The following is a 23,339-nucleotide window of genomic DNA, read 5'->3' as shown; positions in this document are numbered from 1 at the left end:
TTCCAGTGAGGGAGAGACAGCAATAAATAGATAAACAAATCAGTCCCAAATAAGGATTGATATGATGAAGCAATAGGGTAGGAGCAGAGGGGAACTTTCTAGAGGACCCCAAATAGAGTTGGCCGGTCTCTCTGAGACCATTTTAATTTCCTTGACTCTGGTTTTCTCTTCATCAGCTTGTCCTTTGGTGGGTCACAGTTCAGATGCTGATGGAAACCCTGGAATGCATCTGTTACAGACTCTGGTGGATTTATCTCTAAACTGGTGTGGATTAGGGAGCCAGAGAGAATGGAAGGACTCATGGTGATGGGGGGCACTGAACACAGGGGTTTGACATGTCCTGAAGGTTATATATTCCTCTCAGGGCATCTCAGAAGCCCTATTAGAAGTACACTGACCAGGAGCAGGGTCCTCAGAGGACGTGCTATGGGATTAGTGCAACATAATTTGGCTTCAGGGAGAGGGCAGCGGAAGGAGGGTGGAGTTAGAATCGTAACCATAGCAACAAGATGCTGACAGTTGGGTCACAATGAGAAGAATATCGACTGAAGGCAATAGTGACCAAATGCCAATGTGGGACTGTGGCACCTTGAATTAACCAGGTGGAGAAACTCAGGGAGAGAAAATCTGTTGTGGTGAGGATCTCACACAGTCACAGTTCTTACCCACTTTCTTTTCCCAATGAACCCAAGGCTGATACCGCCCAGCACACGGTGCTCTGGGTGGCTCTGTCCGTTGCTAGTTTGCATGGCAACAGCAGAATAACCCTTTAACTTCCATTTATTCCTCTGTTAAGATTTTGAACCAGCCTTTATTCAGATATTCAGAGACATCTTCTGGGTTAGCATTTTCATGATTATTGGTAAGGTGTCAGGAATCTACTGTAGATGAAGGTGATAACTTTGATGTCGTTTTAACTTCTAGAATTTTTGCTGACAAACTTCCAGTCCTCTATTCCAAAGGGAATCGTCGTCGTCGTCGTCGGCAGCCGTCCGTCTCGAGAGACGATGGTGTAGCTTCTTAAGAGTCTATCTGCACCGCCGAGAATGGCTGTGCAGTCCAACTCGGGAGTGACACAGTATATGTCTCCTCCCGTGTTGAATCGACATCTTGCGATGACGCTGGAGTGTCCTCTCCAGTGAAGCTGAAGCTACAGAGCCTGGGCAGGGTGATATGGAGGATCTGCTGTTGCCCATGCAGCAGACCCCCCCTCTCTTCGCAGCTGAAGGATCCAAGGGAAAGACGGAGTCAATACAGCTTGGCTTCAGGTGCGCCGCAGGAGTTGCCGGTGTTGACTACAACGTCAAACCGCCTTAGGGACTCCGGCTCCGGATTTTCTGTCGGGGTTTACTCCCTTAGCCTTTCCCCTGAAGAGGTATGCCGCAAGGCAGCGGAGGTTTTTTGGAGTCAGAGTTTTCCTTCTCTGTCCAAAGGGAATACCTTTTAATTATGTACTGTGGGAAAGCTCCTTTTAAATCCTCTCATTTCTAGGTAGTAGATAAGGTAAAAAAAAAAAACAAAAACAAAGGAAAAGAAAACAGGAAGAAAAGTTAAAAATAGAATCCTTCATCCACCTCCAATTACCTAAGGATAAAGTAATATAGTGGCAAATCCCATTGACTCCCAGAAAGCCTGATTTCCTCACTCAGCAAAGCAGGTGGGAGGGACTTGGCAAGTCCCTGGATGGAGAAAATGTTTCGTGTTTAATTGTTATCAAACAAAGCTGTTTCCAAGTCTGCCCCTGATGCATTCCGTATGTGGGTGAAATGTCATCTTCTGGAGGATGTAAGCCTTGTGCCCCTGCCTCGCGCTGTCTCTCTGTGAGGTCCCTGCTGAGCAGCCGACAGGATGCAGCAGCTTTGAGTTGCTTAACTGTTTGCACTCAGAACTGCAGAAGCATCCAGTCCAGCCGTCACTCACTGAACCCCTGAACGCACTGCCTCATTACCTCCAGCAGAATCTGAGTCCTGCATGGTAACACACCTCTCTGGGGGTCCTCACTCTGCCCAGGCAGGAGCATGTCCGCAGACAGGTCTGATCGTATGTTTGGCATACTGTCTCCTGTCGGTCCCTCAGCCTCACCAACCCCTTACCCCTTTTTGCCTTTTCAGTGAGTGATTTCAGAGACACCTCATGTACCAGGACCAAATCACATGTGCCCCCCCACACACACACACACAGTTTTTTTAGAATCCAGGAGAGTGTTATCTTCCCTGTGCAGATTTGGTTTTCCTGCCAGCTTGGTGTACATGGTACTTTGGTAGCACCCAGGGCAACATCTCGAGCTAGGATGTTCTTCCCCAGTGTAGGGTTTTATCTGTCCCTCCCAGGGCATTCTGGTGGTAGTGCTGGGCCTCACTGTGGGTTATCATAAATTAGACTTTAGGGTCACATCGTGCCTGGCATGGAGGAAATGAGGGCCTGCTGTACCAGCTTGGCGTGTGGAGAAGAATTAGCAGCACTGAATTCCATTCAGCGGTAGCTGTTACATTTTATTCCACTCAAATCAGACAAAGGTGACTTTCACTATGATTTTCCTCCTAGGGATTTGCCTAGGCATTCGGCTCTTCCTAGAATAATAATATATCCGTTGGCTTCTTCTGTGGACTAAAGCACCCCCAAAGCTTAGTGAATTAAAATAACCACCTTTATTGTTGCTAGTGACGGGTCAGCTGGGTGATTCTGCTGATCTGGCCTGGGCTTGACTGATCTCAGCTGGGCTCCCTCAGGCTTCTGCAGTCACTGATGGGTTGACTGGTGACTACCTGGTCCAAGGTGACACCTCTCATGTCTGCTCGTTGGGGCCATTTGTCTCTTATCATCCAACAGGCTAGCCTGGGATTGTCCTGTCATACCGTAGGCAGGTAGAAGCAGCAATGTCCCTGGAGACCTGGGTTTAGAACTCAACTCCCATAATGTTATGTCTGTTATATTCTGCTGGTCAGAGCAAATCACAGGGCCAGCCTGAACTCTACCTCTTCAGGTGCAGCTGCAACATCATGCTGTGAAGAGACCCAGATGCAGGGAGGTAATCACCGAGGCCATTTTTGCAGATAGTGTATCTCAAATAATAACACTATTATTATTTAGTTGGGCTCTCAAAGGGGGGCAGAGTTTGTTGCCTTTCTTGTGCAGTAGAGAAAATCAGGCAATAATGTGAATTAACTGCGGGAGTGGGTAAAGAGTCTTGGAACAGAAGTCTTCTCTGCGCTGCATTATTTTCCTCTGGCCCCTTTTCCACATCTGAGAACTAAGCTTTTATTTCTTTTTTAACGTATTCTCTTTGAACATTGTGAAAGCCAAAGTTGTCTAAAATGAGACCGACTGCTTTCTTAGACTCTATTATGTTGGCCTAATTACATATCAGCAAAATGTTTTTCTGGGGCATTGTGTGTAAAACAAAGAGGAAAACATCTCCAGCCAGCCCAGTGTCCTTGCCCCTCCCTCAGGCTGGCAGGGGCAGCGGTCCTGTGGGAGGGAGGCCTGCGGGAGGGGGAGGCCCAGGTGCAGGGCTGTCCCCATGGCCTCTAAGGGATTTGCCCTATCCCCAGAGAGAAGGGAGAAGCAAGTCATCCCTTCCTCTCTCCTTCCCTCCACCACCTCATGGTGCCTCCCATCTGGTGGGGGAACTATATGCTTACTCTCTCCCTGACCCCTGGACCCATACCGCCTGTGGCTGAAGAAGAGGCCCACTCATCTTTGCCTCCCACCTGCCCAGCACAGAGCTAGGCTGAGGAATTGTGGAGATTCCTAAACAAATAGTGGCCCCGAGTATGGGGTTGCCTTATAGGATCCTGAAGCACTTGCTGAGTTTTCTGCACGCCTGTCCCAGTGTTACAGCCATCCACTTTGCATTTGATAAATAGATGTGAAATGTTCCTTCTTTCCAGCTTGGCATTCACCTCCCACCCCACCTTTGGATCTCTTATTTCCAACAGCTGAGGGCATGACTGTTATCTTCCCCATGTGCCACCGTGGTTAGGGTGTCTGCTGAACCTGGGCACAGTCAAGACAAACCCCAGGCTTCCTGAGACCGTGTGTACACACCCTGTCTGATCCTCACTGCCAGCCACTGCTCAGCCTCTTGCTGCCTGCCACTTTGCTCCGGGAATGTCCTGATTGTGGTTTCCCAAGACCTCACGATCCCCTCCAGAGATGACTTTTCAGGCATCCTGTGGCTTGCCCTCTGGGGACATAGGATGGCGTGGATCTTCTTAAACCTGTTTCTCACTCAGGGCTGCTCAAGGGCTGATTTCCCCCACGTTCAGCTGGTGTGTTTATTCAGTTTCAGCTCACTCCTCCCACTAGGGGATCCAGTCCTCCTCCACCTCAGCCTCCAAGTCTATCTTCTTCCTAACCTGCTCCTGGCTTTAGACTGTGCATTAGTCTTCTATTGCTGCTGAAACAAATCACTACAGACTCAGTGGCTTAAAACGACACAGATTTACTCTCTTATAGTTCTGGAGGCCAGAAGTCCAAAATGGGATTTAAGAGATTAAAATCAAAGTGTTAGCAGAGCTGCGTTCTGTCTGGAGACTTTAGGGCAGAATCTGTCCTTGACTTTTCAATTTATAGAGGCCGTCCTGCTCAAAGCCAGTCCCTCTGACCTCCGCTTCCATCCTCACACCTGCCTCTCTGACTCTGACCCTCTTCCTACCGCTCTCTTCTTTTTATTACATTGCATCCACCTGGATAACCTCCTATCTCAAGATCCCTAACTTAATCACATCTGCCAAATCCCTTTTACAGTGGAAGGTGACTTAATCACAGCTGCCAAATCCCTTTTACAGTGGAAGGTGACATTCCCAAGCTCCAGGGATTAGGACATAGACATCTTTTGGGGAATGAGGGGCATTATTCAATTCTACCACCCAGCTGAGCTCCTGAACCTTCCCAGAGCCCCTCAAAGTCAGCACGGCTAAAACAGGACTCATTCCCTCCCGTCGTCCTCCTGTCCTGCGTACCTTTGTGCAGCACCTGAGCAGCCAGTGTCCAGGCCCCCAGGCCATTGTATAGGTCAAACATAATTTATTTCACAAGCTCCACATTGATGGACACTTGGGTGGTCTTCATTGGTTTGCTATTTCAACAGTTTTCCAGTCACTAACTTTGTGCAATTGCCTTTTTTTTTTTTTTATTTAATACATAGGATCAAGTCCCAGAAGTGAGATTGTTTGGTCAGAGGGTAAATGTATAGTAGTACCCCCTTATCTGTGGGGGATACATTCCAAAACCCCAAGCAGATCCTGAAACTGCAATAGTACCAAACCCTATATACACTAATATTTTTCCCATACATACATACTTATGATAAAATATAACTTATAAATCAGGTACCATAAAAGATTGACAACAATAATAATGATAATAGGACAATTATAACTATATTATAATAAAAGTTATGTGAGTGATGACTCAGCGGCTGCTAAGTGACTAAGGGGCACATAGTGTACATGGCGTGGATATGGTGGGCAAAAGGGATGACTAAGGTCCTGGGAGGGACAGAGCAGGACAGCACAAGATTTCATCACACTACTCAATGCAGAGCACAATGTAAAGCTTATTAATTATTTCTGGAATTATCTATTTAATATTTCCTGACCTAGGTTAACTGTTGGTAACTGAAACTGCAGGAAGCAAAACCACAGGTAGGGAGGGGACTTTACTATGTGTACATTTGAGATACTGTCAAATTGTGCTCCATGTGACTGAGTCGGTTTGCCGTCCTGCCAGCCAGGTAGGAAGATGCCTGCTTCCTCGCAGCCTGTCAACAGAGTGCTTGTCAAACCTTGCAGTTTTTACCAGTATGATAGGTTCAAATTTGCATTTCTCTTGTTGTGAGATTTGGCATTTTTTCACTTGCTTAATGGCCATTTGAATTTCCTTTTCTGTGACTCTCTTCCTGCCCTTGTCTATTGTAAAATGTGGATTACTGGATATTTTTCCTGATTAATTTTAAGAGCACTTTTCTGTTTGTAATATGAGCTACAAATATTTTTTTTGTTTTGTCATTTGTCTTTTGACTTTACATAGCTTGTCACTTGTCACGCAGAAGGGTTTTTAATATCACCAAATTTATTATTTTTATTTTATGGCTTCTGGATTCTAAGTTAGTTCAAAAGTGCTTCTGGTAGGCCCTTTAAAAATTAAAATAATAAGGTTGTGTTAAATGTGAGTGATGGGCCACAGGCATATATTTCTCCTCTCTTCTGAAAAATCCCAGTGAAATGATACTAACAAAAGGGATGATAGATAAGTAGATGGATGATAGAGTCCATTTTCATTATTCACAGATTCCATATTTGCAAATCCTACTTTCTACAGTTTATTTCTAATCCCCAGAGCAATACCTTGGTGCTTTCACAGACACCAGTGGGTATGTGCAGAGGGGCAAAGCCCTGGAGTCGCCAGTGTGCGTTCCCAGCTAAGGCGTCAGTCTGCCTTCTTGTCTCAGTTCATACTATAAACAAGTGCCCGTTCTGTGGTCTACCTCGTGCCGTGCCTTTCACATTTTTGTGCTTTTTGCTTTGGTGATTTCGCTGCTTAAAATGTCCCCAAGCACAGGGCTGAAGTGCCGTCTAGTGTTCCCAGGTATGTGCCTGACAGGGCAAATATTTGTGTTAGATAAGCCTTGTTCAGCCATGAGTTAACAGCACTGTGGGCCATGAGTTCAAAGTTAATAAATGAACAATGTATACTAAGCAAGGTACCCTTAAACAGAAACACACACAAAACAAGCTTCTGTGTCAATTGGGTGATGAAGATGCTTTGATCAGAGGCTCGCAGGAACCTCACCCGGTATTTCCCCTGGAAGCTGTGGTTCAGGATTGGATAATTCAGTGTTTGTGGCAACATTCCAGAATATATGAAAATGGACTATAGTTCGGTAGATGGCAGAGATTAGATACCCAGAAGAATGAAAAGATCAAAAGGAGTAAAAGTAGAAGATGAGAAATTTTAAGATTTTTAGAAGATGGAAAGTGCATGGAGGATGCTGATTAATGTAGCAAAGTGAAGGAAGCTGTAACCTGGATGTAGAAGGGAGCCAGTCTCTCTTGTGGCACCTGAGAAAAAGCTCTGGTCTTCCAAGCGTAAGTCGCCGCAGGATGGTGGGCAGGGAGTGGCTGAGCTGAAGACAAGGTGTTGGTGTAAAGTCCTTACATAGTGTGTGGTGAGGTCCTCACCCCCGTCTCTGCCTCGTGCAACCTGGTAACGATAAAGATAAGACAGGGATCAGAAGAAACCGCTTAAAGTAAAGGGATAAAATATATGTAGCCATGAAACAAAAACAAGGTGCAATTAAAAACACACAAAAACAGTCAAAAGCCAAGAAAGAGCTTTTGGGTCTTTTTGGGCAGCAGGGGATTAAAAAACTTAATTTAAAAGGCTGTAAAATAAAGTATATCTTCCAGAAAATAAAATAAAAAGACAGAATAAGAAAATATGGGGGAAAGTAATAAAATTAAAATACCAATTCTATATTTTGACTAATAGGAGGCCTTGAAAGAAAGAAAACAGAAAATGAAAGAGATATACGTTATCAATGAAAAAACAAAACAAAACACTTTTCAGAACTGAAGGACAAGATTTCTCACTTTGAAAAACCATCAAAGTGTATGGCCCTTTGAGTAAACAAGACCCACACCAGGGCACATTGTGAAATTCTGGAACTTCATGGGGGAAAATATCCTGAAAGCAACATAACAGATTACATTCAAAGTATTAATAATCAGATTACAAGAGCAATTCTGCCAATCTAGAAGCTAGTGGAAAAGTACTTCCAAAATTTTAATGGAAAAACAGATTTCTGCCCAAACTTCTGTACCTAAACTGTTAGTTAGGGGTGAAGACAAAGACCATTTTAGGAATCTAGGACTTCAAATGACTTCTGGGACATCATTCCTAAGGAGCCTCTAGAGCAGTGGTTCTCAACCTTCCTAATGCCATGACCCTTTAATACAGTTCGTCATGTTGTGGTGACCCCCAACCATAAAATTATTTTTGTTGCTACTTCATAACTGTAATTTTGCTACTGTTATGAATCATAATGTAAATATCTGATATGCAGGATGTATTTTCATTGTTACAAATTGAACATAATTAAAGCATAGTGGTTAATCACAAAAACAATATGTAATTATATATGTGTTTTCCGATGGTCTTAGGCGACCCCTGTGAAAGGGTCGTTTGACCCCCAAAGGGGTCACGACCCACAGGTTGAGAACTGCTGCTCTAGAGGATGTGCGCCAGCAAAAAGAGGAGGAAATGAAGAAAAAAACACCAGCCATAGATAGCAGTGGAGGGAGAACCCAGGCACAAAGAGCATCCAGACCACCTCAGAGCAAGGCTCCAGAAAGCTCCAGAAATGATATCTCATCTCCAGTGTGAAAAAAATAGAACTAGTATATTTAAGCATGTGAGAGTTATTGATGGTCACACAGTAGAGGTGTTGTAGCATGTGGAATAAATTAATGATAGATTCTTGTACAACGAGGCAGATGGGAAAAAAACTGAGATCACAACTCCAAGAAAAAGAAAAGGTTATATAAAAAGGAAGTGGTCACAGTGCATCACTTAACCAGCTCAAGCTGAGCAATATTTGCAAAGTCATAATAACATAAAAACCTACTTCTGATTTACTTAAAAGTACCTTATAACCATTTGGGGCACTAAGAAAGAGGAAGTGAGAAATGTGTATGGAAGCGATAAGCCTTTATTTCCCATGGTAGGAAATCAAAAGATATCTAAAATTGATAAGTAAAGATACAGTCGCATAAATGTACCCTGCCAGTAGTATTGGGCAATAGTGTTTTGGTAGCAATTTACAAAAGATGCACAAGTGTTTTTTTGCAGCGCTCTTCCTGCAGGTGCCCTCTTGGTGAAAGGCCAGGGTGCATCCTTGTGGCTGTGAGGAACAGAGGCAAACAGTCCCCAGTCACTGTTTTAAGGTACAGAGACCATCCCGGAGCTGGTGTCACACACTTCAGATATAGGAAATTGAATTCTTCGCATCACTGACAGTCACATATAAGGAGCAAAGTCTTCTCCTTTAAGCTGCTTCTCTCCCAGATTGCTCCCACAAGTTGAAATAGGAGAAAAGGGAAGAGCACACCAACATTCAGGATGCAAACTTTCTCACTGGACCAATGGGTTAACTCCTCATTATTTCCCTGTATGGAGCATCTTTAAAAAAGCAATCAAAAGACAAATGTATTTCTTCATAAACGACACTCCGTTCTCATCATTTTTGGATGGTAAGGGAAGGTTGTGTTGGATGCCTGTTTTTTTCATTGATTTGCAGACACCAGAGAAATTACAGGGAACAAAGGAAAAAAGAACCATAAACACAAATGAATTCCTTTTATGCCAGGTGAAGAACTGCAGGACACTCTCCTTCTTCTTTAACGCTCCAGGTGTGACGGGAGATTACGTATCCACACAGGAGAGTGGAAAGTTAATTAAAATTTGCTCCCACTCCCGGAAAGCAATGTCTTTTCATTCAATAAGCAGGCTGGCTTTGGAGTGCTGTCTGTGTTCTTCTGTCCTCATTGGGGTCTCACAGAAAAGCAGATCAAAGAGAACCATCCCTCCATATAGGCTTCCTATCATCTTTCTCAGCTAATGGACTTGAAAGCATCTTCCGCTGACTGCACGGGGCTCATGTCCTATTTTAGAAATGCCATCTTACTGTGTTGATAATATGCAAGCCTGCTTTGATAGATGCTATGGAAAACCACACGGAACGTTAATTACATCAAGACCAGCCGGGATAGTGGGAGGAGTGGGAGAGTCTGTCAGAGTGGAACACCTCACCCCCTGCCATTTCTATTTTACTTTGCAACCCACCATGTGACAGCCAGATATTAACACTTGGGACTGAAAGCTCAGCTCTTACAAGCAACATGTTTTGTTATGTTTTCCCTTTTCCTTTCAGCCTTTATAATTCTGTACCCTCTGGCTGGTATCCGCTACCCAGAGGGGAAAAACTGTTTGGGAGAAATCCTGCTGTCTTTCTTTGTAAAGTTACAAAATGCAATAAAACATAGCAAAATAGAAGCAGCCCCTTACGAGGCCTGTCTGAGCACACAGGTCAGGCGGCAGTAGAGGGTGGCCACTGTCTTGTTGCTCTGGATGCCCATGAAGAAAACCCAGCTGGGGCTATATTCTGCCACTCAGGGCTATGTGAGGCGCCAAAGCTTGTCCTGGTTGCCATAGCTACTGTCTCTGATTGTGGCGGGTTTGTCACAGTGCTTGATAAAGTGGGAAGGTTATTCTTGATAGGCCCAAGTAATCATAACCTCGCAAAGCTTGAGAGTGTGGATTTAACATTTTTCCCTCTCCTCTCTCTCTCTCTAAGTCAGAAATGCCAGGGTGGGGGCAGGGGTCCTCAGGACAAAGCAGCCACAGTAGGTGCCCAGCATGAGGCATATTGGCCTGTGCAGGTCTGGAAGGGAGGTCCTCATGTGTCCAGGGAGCCAGGCAGAAGGAGAGGACTGCTGTGTCGTTTGCTGCCATGTGTGGCCTGAGTGCCGCTTCAAGGGTACAGGGCTAAATAGGGTCCCTCCTATCCCTCTCACTTAAGTAAATTGGTTACACCTGTGCCACTCTTGCCTTCTTTCCTCCCTCTTTCCTTCCCTTTCTGCTCCCTGCTCCTTTAACTTCCCTTCCTCTTCTCTTCATCCTTCCCCTCTCCTCCCTTTCTCCCCACTGTTCTCCCCTTCCTCCCCTTCATTTCCTTTTCACAGAGCTGATCCTTTAGAAGTCCCTCTTCTCTTCCTCCTCACATGGAGAATGATGGACAGGTAAGATTTGAGTGACAGCTGATGGATGCTGGCCACAGCACCACAGACTCTGTCCAATCAGCAGAGACCTGATTGATTATCTAGGCAGAGCTTCTCAGACTTAGCTGCATCCGAAGTCCTGGGAGGACTCTTTAAAACAGATTCCCAGGTCCCACCCGCAGAGCGCTGATCTGGTTGGTCTGGGTGGGGTCCCAAGACTGTATTGCTGACAAGCTCCTAGCTGTTGCTGATGCTGCTGACTCAGGGAGCACACTCTGAGAATGCAGTTGAAGTAACTGAGGCTCCTGAAGGATAAATTTATTGCCAGTTTTCCAGGTGACGTGGTAGCCACGCTGGGGTGGGTGCTCAGTGAGAGGAGCTTTAAAACCCCTTTGAGCCCTGACTAGTGTGGTGGAGCATCGTCCCACAAAGTGAAAGGTCACTGGTTCGATTCCTAGTCAGGGCACATGCCTGGCTTGCAGGGTCGCCCCCCGTTAGGGCATGTACAAGAGGCAACCAATCAATGTTTCTCTCTCACATCCATGTCCCTCTCCCTCTCTTTCTCCCTCTATTCCCCTCTCTCTGTAAATAAATAAATAAATAAATAAATAAATAAATAAATAAATAACTTAAAAACCCATTTGAAGAGGCAGGGCTGGTTGTCCCTCATCTCCCTTCCACTCCTCTAGCCCAGGGCAGCCAAATGAACTGGTTCTATTCCCAAAAGTCCCCAGCAGGACAGCCACTCAACACGGATGGCCCCTCTGCAAGGTGCCACTCCCCAGTTAAGCCTACCCTTCATGGTGATCTAAGCCCAGCTGGCCTTTAATTTGTACAGACTGGAGTCCCCCCGTGTGACGCCCAGGCCCAGCTCTGAGCCCAGGAAGCCTGCCTTGAACGTGGTCTGTGTCCTTCCTCTCCTGCTGACCTTTGAAGCCTTGTGGCCCTGCCAACGGGCCATTTTGCATTTTGGTTACTTGAGTGCCTGTGCCGTTGCCTCTGTGAACTCCAGCACCAGGACAGTGCCTCCATTCACTTTGCACCCACCGTGGCTTCAAAACAACTAGCTGAATGAATACACATGGCTGCCTTGGTTGGAAGGAATCTGGACACGTGTCTGAGATGTACGGAAGCCAGCCTGGCAGAGATGGGGAGGCCAGTGTAGACACAGGGTGGGGTTGGGGACTGCACTTTCAGTGCTAGCGAGGAGCCCAGACTAAGAAATCAGGCCTGATGCAGGGAGCAGGTGTGACGTGGGACCCGTGCAGTCGCCTCACACTGGGGTCTTTAAATTCAAAGGCAAGCATTGGGCAAGTCTCCTGCCTCCTATGCTGGTTTGAAATAAAACACAAACATTCATTTGCCCTTTTATGGCAGGCTGCATGACATGGGTGAGGCTGTGTGTGTGTGTGTGTGTGTGTGTGTGTCTACTGTGACTGGATGCAAATGACTTGATCATTTGTCAACTGTTACTTCACTCCCCATGACACGCTCCCAAATCATCCAGAGCAGTGTGTTATCATATGCTCTGAATTGTCTTTGAGGCAAGGTGGCTGTGCTTCTTCCATGAAACAAGAATAAACAAAATTAATGGATTATTCCTCTGGCTCTAATTCCCTGCCAGCTATGCAGACAGAGATGGGGCCAGGAGAAGTCCCAGGTTGGCAGTGTGGCTCTGAACTCTTTAAGCACATCAGAGCCAGGGCCTCCAAGCTGAGGGCCTCCCCGTCTCTTTTTGCTTTGTTGAGTTGGTGGGTTGCATGGTTCCCTCTCAGTCATTTGGGTGTTGGCCTGAGGCAGCAGCATCCCTCACAGTGGCCTTTCTCCCTTAGGGTGTCGAGGTGCAGACGGACTACGTGCCCCTGCTGAACTCGCTAGCAGCCTATGGCTGGCAGCTCACCTGTGTGCTCCCAACTCCTGTCGTCAAGACTAACAGGTAACAGTAACAGTTGTTACGATTATTGCAGACTTACTCTGTGCTAGGCGCTGTCCCCGGTAAGCACTTCATGTACATAGCTTGTTTAATCCTGGGACAAGCCTGTGAAGCTGATGTGGTTCCATGACCTCTCCAGCTGGGAAGTGGCAAAGCTAGGGTTTAGGCTCCTAACTCCCTCCCCTGGAGCTCTCTCCTGCACCCCTCTTCCCACATGGGGCACCGTGGCCAGTGAATTCATTACAGCCCAGCATGTCGAAGATGAACCACCTGGACTGAGAAGGCCCAGGGCTCTCAGATGCAAAATAAATTCAGCCCTGTGCCAGGCTAAGTAGGCACTTTGTATATATAAAATCTCATTTAGTTCTCAAAAATCCTATGAGATGGGTATTTAAAAATTAAACTCATTTTATAGCAGAGGAAAGTGTGGCCAGGGAAGGGGAAGGACTTGCCCAAGATTATGGCAAGTCAGCAACTCCACAAAGAAGATGTGAAGACCTGGCATCATGGCGCTGGCTGATGACACGCAATACAATTTCACGTTCATGGGGGTTTGTCCACCCTCAGCTCTGCCCACCATCCCTTGAGCCCATGGGCTTTTCCCAGTCAGCCCAATGCTAAAAGGCCCTCCCTCTGGATTTGCTATCTAAACTAGTCCTCCTAACTATCCTGTAAGCATAGCTATGATTCTCATTTTGCAGATGAGGAAACTGAGGCTCAGAGAGGCTCAATCACATACCTGAGGCCACACAGCCACTAAGTGGCAGAACCTGGGACTAGAACCTCAGTCAGAATCAAGGGCTCCTTCTCCTATGCCAGGCCACCTCTTTGTCCATCCATGGGTAGGCCCCCTTCCATGGTCCCCAGGGCTCTGCCGGCCCCCAGTCCCTCTGCATACTCATCACTGCAGGATGACGAACAGCCTGGGGCAGGCTGGGGAGATGGCAGGGCACTGCGGCCCAGACCTCAGACTGAGGGTGGAGAAGGGTGGCGATGCTCAGGGCCTTTCCTGGGTCCCTCTGCAAGCCCATCTGGGCTGTCAACATGTCTCCCTCCTGACACTGGGATATGGTGGGCCTGCGCACTATTGGGAGCCAGTCTGCAGCCAGCTTTGGGCCCCTTGGCCACTGGGAGCTGCCATACTGTTGCTCAGCCAAGACTTCTACGGGCACAGGGTGATGCAGCGGAGTGGAAGGCACCCTGGGTTTGAGGCCTGCAGACTTGAACACAAGCCCCGAGTCTGCCACCTTGGTCAAGTCATGTAGCTTCTTTGAGCCTGTTACCCAGCCTGTAAGGTAGAAGAACGCCTGCCCCACCATCTGATCCTGAACCCAGAGAATAAGAATCACGATGAGAATGTCTTTGAATATGAAGCTCCAGCTGGTTCTGAGTGAAGCCCAGAGGGTGCAGACAGGTCTCTGTCTCAGATAGTAACACCTGCTGAATAACGCTCCCTAATCCTCCACGTTCCCTGTGCCTTAAATGACCCCTTTGGTGGCATGGGAAAGCACAGTGAACCAGGCAGATCTGAGCTTGAATCTTGGCTGGGTGCTTTTGAGCCTGCTCTTTAAACAAGCTTCCATTTCCTCTCTATAAAGGTGTTTGTTCCAGTCCTTGGATCCCCATTATACAGATGTGGGGAGGCCCAAATGAGACATTATGAGTGGAATCACCCAGCCCTGCCCTGGAGTAAAATAGGAAATATTAGTCCTCTCAGTCCTTACTCTCTGATGTGCCATGTAGAGACACCTCAGGAGAGACTTGGACAGAGCAGAGATTTAAGAATGCGGTCAGAGGGTAGAGATGTGGAGAAAACACCAACCCCCTTTACAATATTCTATCACCTTTAAAGGGTCCTGCGTTCTTGGAAGAAAAGTGCACACTGGGACATAAAAATGAGCGGCACTGCTGGCCATCCCTTCGCCGGCTTTGTTAATGCCACTCCCTGCCTCGCTGGCCACCTCACCTGTGTGCCTGCAGGAGCAATGTGGCCAAAGACAGACTGGGAAGAGGCCTGCCACCCCTTTGAGATTCACTAAAGAAGCCAGTATGTCATCATTTGGCCAAGATGCTAGCTGTTATTTCACATCAAGGGGAGAGAGTTTCTAGTTGTGAAGCTGACTTTGCAGGGACACCCACACAAGCTTTTGTTGGACCCCTGAGATAGCCCCCCAGAAGCAAGGGCAGATGGCCTGGGGTGGGAGAGTGGCAGGGGGTCTGGGCTTCTTGATTCTGACCTCTCACTGTTAGGTGGCAGCTCTCCTTTCTGTGCATGGTCAACCTTGGTGAAGTTAGGGCCTGCAGCATCTGTAAGGTTTGGGGTTCCCCCAGGTCTAACCTAACTCATTCTCAGCTCTGTGTGTCTTACAGGGAGGGAAACATATCCACCAAGCAGATCGTCTTTCTTCAGAGACCGTGTCTACCTCAGAAAATCAAGAAGAAGGAATCAAAAGTAAGTGACCTTGATTGCCTTCCTCGGTTTTCTTTAGCAGAGATTCACCTTCAAGTGGATTTGTCCACAGCAGTTGGGTGGGCAGCCTGCTCCAACTTCCAGCAGCTTTGAGCCCAAAGACACCTGAGCCCCTTGGCAAACTGCATCAGGCCTGAAGCTGCCAGAATGGGACAGATGAGGGCACTGGAGGGCCTTGTCTGCCCGCGTCCTGCTGCTGACTAGTTCGGAAGAGCGAGGAGAGAGAGTCTTCTGGACATGCAAGCCTGCCAGATATTCCCACTGGGCTAGAAATAGGGGCATGGAGTCAGCTGCAGTCTGACGGATGCAGGGAGGGGGAGGGCGGGAGCAAAGGCCCAGTGTCTGTATCTTCATCTCATTACCAGCTGGCTGGAGCTCTGGCCTGCCTGCCGCACCCCTCAGGACATCAGAAGTCTGGTGATCTTGGCACACAGACCCTGCTAGAGCCCCTTTTTGACAGGCCTCATCCCGAAAGCCTCTGAGTGACTGACAGAGGCTGGTCTAGATGAAGGTCAGCCTTAGCCTGTGCCAGTGAGTCCTCAGGTCAGACTGCCCTGTGGGTCACTGGGGTCCTTTTCCCCTCACTGGTCATTACAGGAACCACCTGGGAAACTCAGTTGCACTGAGTGGTGGTGGCCATTCTCAAATATTTCCCATGTTTGATGACATCGAGCCCGGGTCCGGCCCTTGTGTCAGATGATTCTGATGTTTCACACCTCATGCTTTGTTGCTGGTGGGTGCTTTTCCCATGGGTGTTCACCAGTAGCTCAGGAAGAGGTGGGCAAGTCCAGGGTGTCACCTGGAGCCAGCTCGCTCTGACTTTGGTGGCCAAGACCGTGCTCTCCCACAGAGCCTGCTGGGCCTGCTCTCTCCTTTCACTTGGCACCACCCCTGTGCTCCCCAGTCCTGGTTCCTTGTGTTCTTTGGACACAGAGCCCAGACAGCAGCACCAAGCAAGTGAACAGATTGGAGCAGCCCCTCACCCGCCAACAAATCCAGGGGGAACCTGTGTGTGGGGTGAACGCCAAGGAAATGGCGCCTTAAAGCCAGATGGGGGGTGGAGTGCAGAGGACAGTCTCTCTCCAAGCTCTGATGCACTAATGTGACAGGTGACAGCAGCTGAGAACCAGAAGGCAACCGCTCGATCCACCATTAACCACCAGGAGCAGTCAGCTGCTGGCTGGAAGATGGATCAGCCAGGATGCTGTCAATTGCGACTTAGCTGTAGGCGCTGGGGGACTGTGCACATCCACAGTGGCATTCAACAACAATGCAGGCAAGGTCTCCATCAGATACCAAAGTAAGCCCTCTTCTGCCTTTAGGGGCTTGGGGAGGTGACCTGCCTTTTTTTGGGCTGCTCTCCAGGTTTTAGTGCTGATGGATTCCAAAGCAAAGACACTTGGCTCGATGTTGTTGTAGGCCCTGCGTCTCCCAACAGGATGGCCAGTGGAAACAAGTGGGCAGGGAGGGTTTTGACGTAGTTTTAAAGCTGGGGTAAGAAGGTGGAATGACTTTCCTCAGGGAAAATCCAAAGAACATGGGAGTCATTTATTTTCTGGTCAGTGGAAACTTCCAGCCCTAATCAACTACAAGTGCTTATTTATCCCTTATGCATTCCAAGGATGGGCTGGTGCTGGGTTCTGTTCTTGGTGTGATCTACAGAGATCACCCCACTGGTGGAGTCCCAGAGAGGGGGCTTTACAGCTGACTTCTTGCCTCCTCGTCCCTGTCATTTGCTCCTCAGCTGATTCAGGGGTGCGTTCTGCTCCGACAAGGTCTGCATACCCCCGTGACTGTGGCAGTGACCCCATCTAGTCCTGATGGTGCCTGAGCTCCCCGCAGCACTGACTCTGTTGGCTGCCTCTTCCCCTCGAAGCACCTTCTTGGCTCCATCCCACCATACTCTCCTGGTTTTCCACCAGGTTCCTCAGGGTTCAGACCCAGCCTGTTTCTCCTCTGACTCTCTTACCACTTCCTTAGAAAGTCCCTTTCATCCCCAGAGTGACAAAGTCTCACTCACCGCCTCTGGGTCATGACTCTTATATCTGCATTTTCAGCTCTTGTTTCTCCCAAGGCCCAGTGTACCTGCCCCGTCACTGCTCAACAATCTCAGGGCAACTTGTGACTTTGCCCCTCCTGCACACCTGGCCCACCTCCCCTTACCTAGAGAAATAGACCGCCACCGACCCAAAGGTGCCTGCCCACCTAGGGGTCATCCTTGACTCTCCTCCCCCCTGTTCAGTCAATCCTTAAGACTTGTCTGTTTTAGGTCCTAGAATCTCTGGAGGCCTCCACTTCTCATCACCCTCACTTGCCTCAACTACTTCTGTCTCCTGATAACAGGTCTCCCTTCAAACATGTTCTCTGCTCAGAGCCAAAGTGATCTTTTGAAATAGCTAATTGAATCATGTCACCCACTGCTTAGGACAGTTCTAAAACTTTGTATTAAGATAAAGATGGAGCCCTGGCCGGGTGGTTCAATTGGTTGGAGCATCATCCTAATATGCCAGGGTTGCAGGTCAGATCCCCAGTCAGGACACATACAGGAATCAACCAATGAATGCATAGTGAATGGAACAACAAGTCGATGTTTCTTTCTCTCTCAAATCAATTTTTTAAAAAAGAAGATAAAATCTGTAATGTGGTCCCCAAGGCCCTGTGTGATCAGCCCCCACGTTCACGTTCTTGCTTTCCAGCTCTGTTGGCCTTCTCTTTGTGCCTCTCCTGCCTCAGGGCCTTTGCTTTGGCTGTTCCCTCTGCCTAGAACACTCTCTTCTTATTTTCTCAGGATCGTGTGATACCCTGAGAAGAGCCATGTTCCTCTCTTTCAGAGCTTTCCTCTAGTTATGTGTGCTCCTTAGTTTATCCTGTCCTGGTAAATTCAGTCCATGAGAGCACAGACCTTTTTTCTGACTGTTGTGTGCCCAGTACCCAGCTTTTACTGGTACTCAACAAATATTTATTGAGTTAGTAAATGCGTAATCAAAATTCTGAGCCTGGGTCATACCTATTATGCCTACCATTAAAATTTAAGAAAAGAAATCCCAAGCAGGACACCGCAAGAACAAGCATATTGAGTCTTCTTTTAATCAGCAATGTGGACAAAATTCTCTAATCAAGACTTGTCAGTATTTGAAAGCAACCACTTTGTGTGTGAGTGTGGCTTTCAAGGCAAATGTGAAATTCCTTCGAAGGTGATGTGTGGTTTCTACGCCACCGGAGAAGTCTTCCTTCTGGCGAACCTGGTTGAAGTGGAGCCAGATAACGGACAGGTTTTAAAATGTGTGAATTAAATCCATTAGCCCCTGCTGACACGGAACTCTGGACTCACACTGCTGTAAAGTGATTTTTTTCCTTTCCCGCAGTTACTTCTGACATGGACAGCTATTTGGAATCTTTCTTGGTTTAGGCACCGGCAGCACCCCCAAGTGCCACAGACACCCTGCTCGGGAAGGCCGGCATCGCCATCGTGCCGCTGGGCTACCCGGCAGCCTGCTTGCTGCGTTCAGAGACTGCTTTCTCTGGTACTGCGCAAGATGTGGGTCATGTCCTCCAGGCTGGACCTCCTGCCTTCAAGTGTGGATGTTCCTGACCTGCTCTTGGAGCCTGTCACTGTCCCAGGGGCTGCCACATCCCTGCCTCTCCTGCTCTTGCTTTCTGAGATGTTGTCTTTTTGAGCTTTGGGATCTGGAGCAGTTTTTGTTTTTTGTTAGAGGCTGTGACTGTCCCCAGTTTAAAGGAGAAAGAGAAGCCTGGATGGTGAAGGGAGGAGGTGTGAAGATGGACAGGCAGGAGCCAGAGGAAGCTCTTCCATGGACAAAGCCAGGGCTGGGGGCTGGGGACTGGGGCTGTGTGCTTGTTTCCCAGCGGCTGTTGCTCACACAGCTGAACTGCCCCAGTGCTTTTCTTAGCTTGGTGGTCCTTAGATTGTGGTCCTTGGACCCGCAGCGTCAGCTTGGGCTTGGGAGATTGTTAGGAATGCAGTCTCCCTCTTCCCAAGGCCCACAGCGTCTAATGGGCTGAGTGATTTGGTTGAAGGACCCCTCCAGGTGGTTCTGATGTCGGCTCCAGTCTGAGAGCCAGTGTCTTAATTGAGTAGTTTAGGGTGCTTTCTAGGCTCACCCCTGGACCTCCATCTAAATTTTATCATTATTGATTTTATTTTTAATGGGCCTGTCATGGAGCCTTTGGTGTACATACTTGTTTTTAATAAACCAAGCCAAAGAATCTTTAGTGGCAGTGAAATCTGGACTTCCATTAGCTGACCACTGGGTCTAATGAATCAGGTACCTGACCTAGCGGATGCACTTGAACGTGGTCGAGTCTGGAAGCTGAGGCACTTATGTGTGGGGCCCAGCCATCTGGAGGTGTGTTGCCTCTCCCTTTGCTTCCTCTCCTTTCTCTCTAGGGCAAGAGCCTGTAGCCTTTCACCCACCAAGAACGAGAGGCTGGAAGGGTGGTGTGGAGCCAGAGACAGCTGCACTTGAATTCCAGCTCTGCTGTTTTTTAGCTGTGTGCCTTTAGGCAAATTACTCTCTGAACCCCTACATCCTCCTCTATAAAAGGGCTCTAATGGTGCCTATTCAGAGTATTACTTTGGGGATTCAGGGAAATGGGAAACCTTGTCACTGTGTGAGACACATAGTAGGCACTTCTTTGTTCTTTCCTAGGAGGTATTCTATAGGCAGTTAGTTAACCTTTGTAACTTGGAACCCTTAGCTTTACAATTATATAGACCCTGAGTTTTGGCCACTGTTACTTCCCTGCTTCATGAGAATATCCCCATGAAGGACAGAAGGAGGAAGGGGGAAGACTCAGGTCAGGGCCTCCTGGGTGCCTGGCCGCAGGCCAGGGACAGCCTTGGTGGGGTGGGGGGCCCAGCCAGCACAGGGGATCAGTGATGGCGCCACAGACCCATCTGAGGACACAGAAAACAAGGCGATCCTAGAAGGCATTTGGCCTGACAGATGTTCCTGTGATTACTCTGAAGGACAGAAGACACTGGCTGCAGTAGTTCCCATCCAGCTCAGCACTGCATTCCTGAATCCTCCTCTGCCCAGCAGGCTGTGCAGGTTCCCAGAGAAAGTAGCCCTTTCCACAGTCAGTCCTTCTGTTGTCTTATGTCAAGAGATCAACAAAATGTGGTCTTCTTCTGGAAACTGGATATGGCCAGGCATCCACAGGACCCCCAGAGCTTCTCTTGTCCATTTAGCGAGAGCAGCCCTGAGACAACGTCTGAGTTTGCATTAGTAAACGTCCAGTGTCAAGGACGGAATCTGGCACGGGTGGAAGCTGCTCCCGACTGCAGGGAGCTCTGTTCTCATCCACGCATGCGGATGGGCCCCTGAGGTGTGCACGGCAGAGGCAACTACTTTAGAGAAGAGGAACTCGAGACTTGGGTTAATAACTTGCCCAAGGACAGAAAGCTAACAAGTATCAGAACCGGGATTTGAACCAGGGTCTCAGCTGCTGTACTAAAATGCTTTCGTGTTTTAGCGCTATTTAGGGCCTTTCAGCCAAAGCAATCCCAGCACTTTTTTAGCGAAAGTAAAACTTCCTCCAACTCCCCTGATAGCTGACTGCCTCTCAGAGAATTGTATATAAGCAAGCTGGTGTTTTTCTAAAAACATGTAAGAATGCAGAAGCTCTGTTTGGGGACATGGATTTTTCTTTAAGGCTCTTCCATTTGGGCTGGGATTATAATGCAGTGGCAGTTGGTGCACATGACAAGGCAGCAGTTATGAACCATGACTGTGCACAAGAGCCTCACAGGGCTGGCATCGGAGGCAGCAGGCAGGGGCTCTGAAGTCCCAAGTCATCATCCGGCACTCGTGGCTACAGAGCCGAGGTGCCTGCTTCAGTCTCAGCTGAAATGGGTGCCAGTGGGGTGGGGGTCTGAGGCACCACTTTGCCTGTAGAGTTTCCATTGTTGGAACCTATGGCTTGGGTGGAACAAGCTGAAACCATCCCCAAAGGGAAGTCTGTCAGCTATAGTATGAGAGAGAGAATCCCAAAAAAGGAGTGTCTGGGCAAAACCCACCCAACACACCCTGTGTGTACCATGAGACACTGAGCTGCACCTGCAGGGGCACCAAGTCCCATGCTCAGAATCTAGTCCCATGATTCTCTTCTTCCAGGCAGTGGGTGTTCCTGATGTGGCGCCATCTACCCAGCTCTCTCTCCTCTGGGGTTTCTTTCGTGTTTTTTGTGCCTTCACAACTGGGCCCGGCATGTCCTAAGGATCCCATGGCTGACATCTTCCCGAGTGCACACCACACAGCTGTCTGGCATCTGACTCCCTGGGTTCCCACCCAGAGTGGACTGCCCCCCGCCCCTGTGCCCTGAGATGGAGGCCATCTTGGGGATACTGATGCCCCCAGGATGACAGAAGTCAGAAGGGTTTTTGCTCAGGAAGACTGGGGCGGGGGGGCGCCTGATGTTTAGGGAGTGGAAGGAAGAGGCTGCAGTTCTTGCTAAGTCGTTAGCCCACAGGACACAGTCCTCATTTATAAACACAAGGACCCATTTCTCCGAATCTTCCAAGGTGTATTTTTTAACACCCTTCAATGTTTCCAATTCTTCTCAAGCTCATTTGCTCAGATTTATTCCAAGTGCACAGGCTGCTAAACTGTCTTCCTCTGGGACGGTTCATGTAGTCAACAGACTCAGCCAGACTTTGACTGTTTTCCACTCTTCTTCTTCTTTAATTTATCTTCTTGGAGATCAACCAGAAATAACATACAGATGCCCTAGTCCCTCCTCATTAAACCCTAAGCTATGCTTTGACTCAAAAATAGGACTGGTTCACCCTGAAACACAGTGTAGCCAGCATGGCTGGGCTCTGTCATCCTCCCATTCATTTAGCCCACAGATAGGTTCTGAGTGCCCACTCTGTGCTGTGTCCTATGGATAGGGGAGGAAATAGGCCAGATGGCTTCCCCGAAGTAATGGAACCTAACATCTGATGTCAATAATGGTGATGGCAACATATCTGGTATATTATGTGCCAAGCACAGTGCTAAACCCATGACACAGATTATCACATCATTGAAACCACATAAATACCCTCTGAGGCAGGGCTTGACAAACCGCAGCCCGTGGGCCAAATCCAGCCCACCACCTGTTTCTGTAGATGAAGTGTTATTGGAACACAGTCACGCTCATTTGTTGACATATTATCTATGACTGCTTTCCTGCAACAATGGTGGAGTTCAATGGTTGCAGCAGAGACCATGAGGCCTGCAAAGCCAAATACTATCTTTTATAGAAAAACTTAACTGACTTTGCTTTCACAGAAAATCAAGTCTCCAACCTTGGTTCTAGTTAGTTACTGGCCCCATTGTACAGATGAGGACACTGAGGTTGAGAAATTAAGCCAGTGAGTGGTGGAGTTGGGATGCTTCACGCATGCGGTCTCACCCTGCAGCTTCGAAACATCCATTCCTGCGCAGCTCAATCGCTGACTGCATGATCTGGGTCTTCTCTGAGCCTCTGTTGACATCCCTGTCGCATGGGGGAATGCTTGGTTTGCAGGTTGGGCTCCCTGGGAAGCAGGGTCTGAGATAGATTTGGATGGTGGAAGTTTTCAGGGGAAGGTGTCCTTAGGAACAATGGCTGTGGGAAAAGCAGGGCACAGGAGCAGGCCAAGGAGTTGAGCTCCAATGCTGTCTCAGTAGTGGCCTCAGCCAGTCCTCCAGTAGCTCTGGAGTTGGGATGGCCTTTCTGAGTTGTCCCTAATTGAGACAAAAAGGGATGGGCCATTGTGCCCCGCCTGGACCAGTCCTTGGTTGTAGGTGGCCCCAGGAGGTGGTGGGGGCTGTCAGAAGACAGCAGTCCTAACAGCTTAGACAGAAAGCCTGCCAGCCGTACAGGGGACCTGGGCACCCTACACGCTGTGCCCTTCTAACTCAGGTGAGAGAATGCCAGCCCAGTGCTTGGTAATCCACAGCCTGCTTGGATCCCTGGCACTTAGGACAGACAGGCCCCAGGTCCCCTCCCCATGCTGGTTGTTCAAATAGGCTTTCAGGACCTCCTTTTCCAGGCCTTCACTTTGGGGGCAATTGAAAGAACTAACTCTCAGCCCCCACAACAGCCTGAAATCCACCTCTAAAATGCACATGCACCATGAACCACACCATGGATGGCATCGAGCAGG

At 48.3% G+C, this 23,339-nt stretch overlaps 1 protein-coding gene across 2 annotated transcripts in view; it reads left to right on the top strand.

Annotated features, from left to right (window-relative positions):
• Positions 1-23,339, top strand: part of RFTN1 (raftlin, lipid raft linker 1) — a 189,170-nt gene that overhangs the window by 164,346 nt on the left and 1,485 nt on the right. For both annotated transcript variants that reach the window (XM_090284375.1, XM_090284374.1), the window contains 2 exons: positions 12,614-12,717; positions 15,085-15,166. In XM_090284375.1, the coding sequence (XP_090140501.1) occupies positions 12,614-12,717; positions 15,085-15,166 (186 nt within the window). The remainder of the gene's footprint in view (positions 1-12,613; positions 12,718-15,084; positions 15,167-23,339) is intronic.

The sequence above is a fragment of the Furipterus horrens genome, unplaced genomic scaffold, assembly GCF_987537825.1.
Source record: "Furipterus horrens unplaced genomic scaffold, mFurHor1.1.pri manual_scaffold_7, whole genome shotgun sequence".
Lineage (NCBI taxonomy): Eukaryota > Metazoa > Chordata > Mammalia > Chiroptera > Furipteridae > Furipterus > Furipterus horrens.
This window is presented reverse-complemented; position numbering and strand designations above follow the sequence as displayed.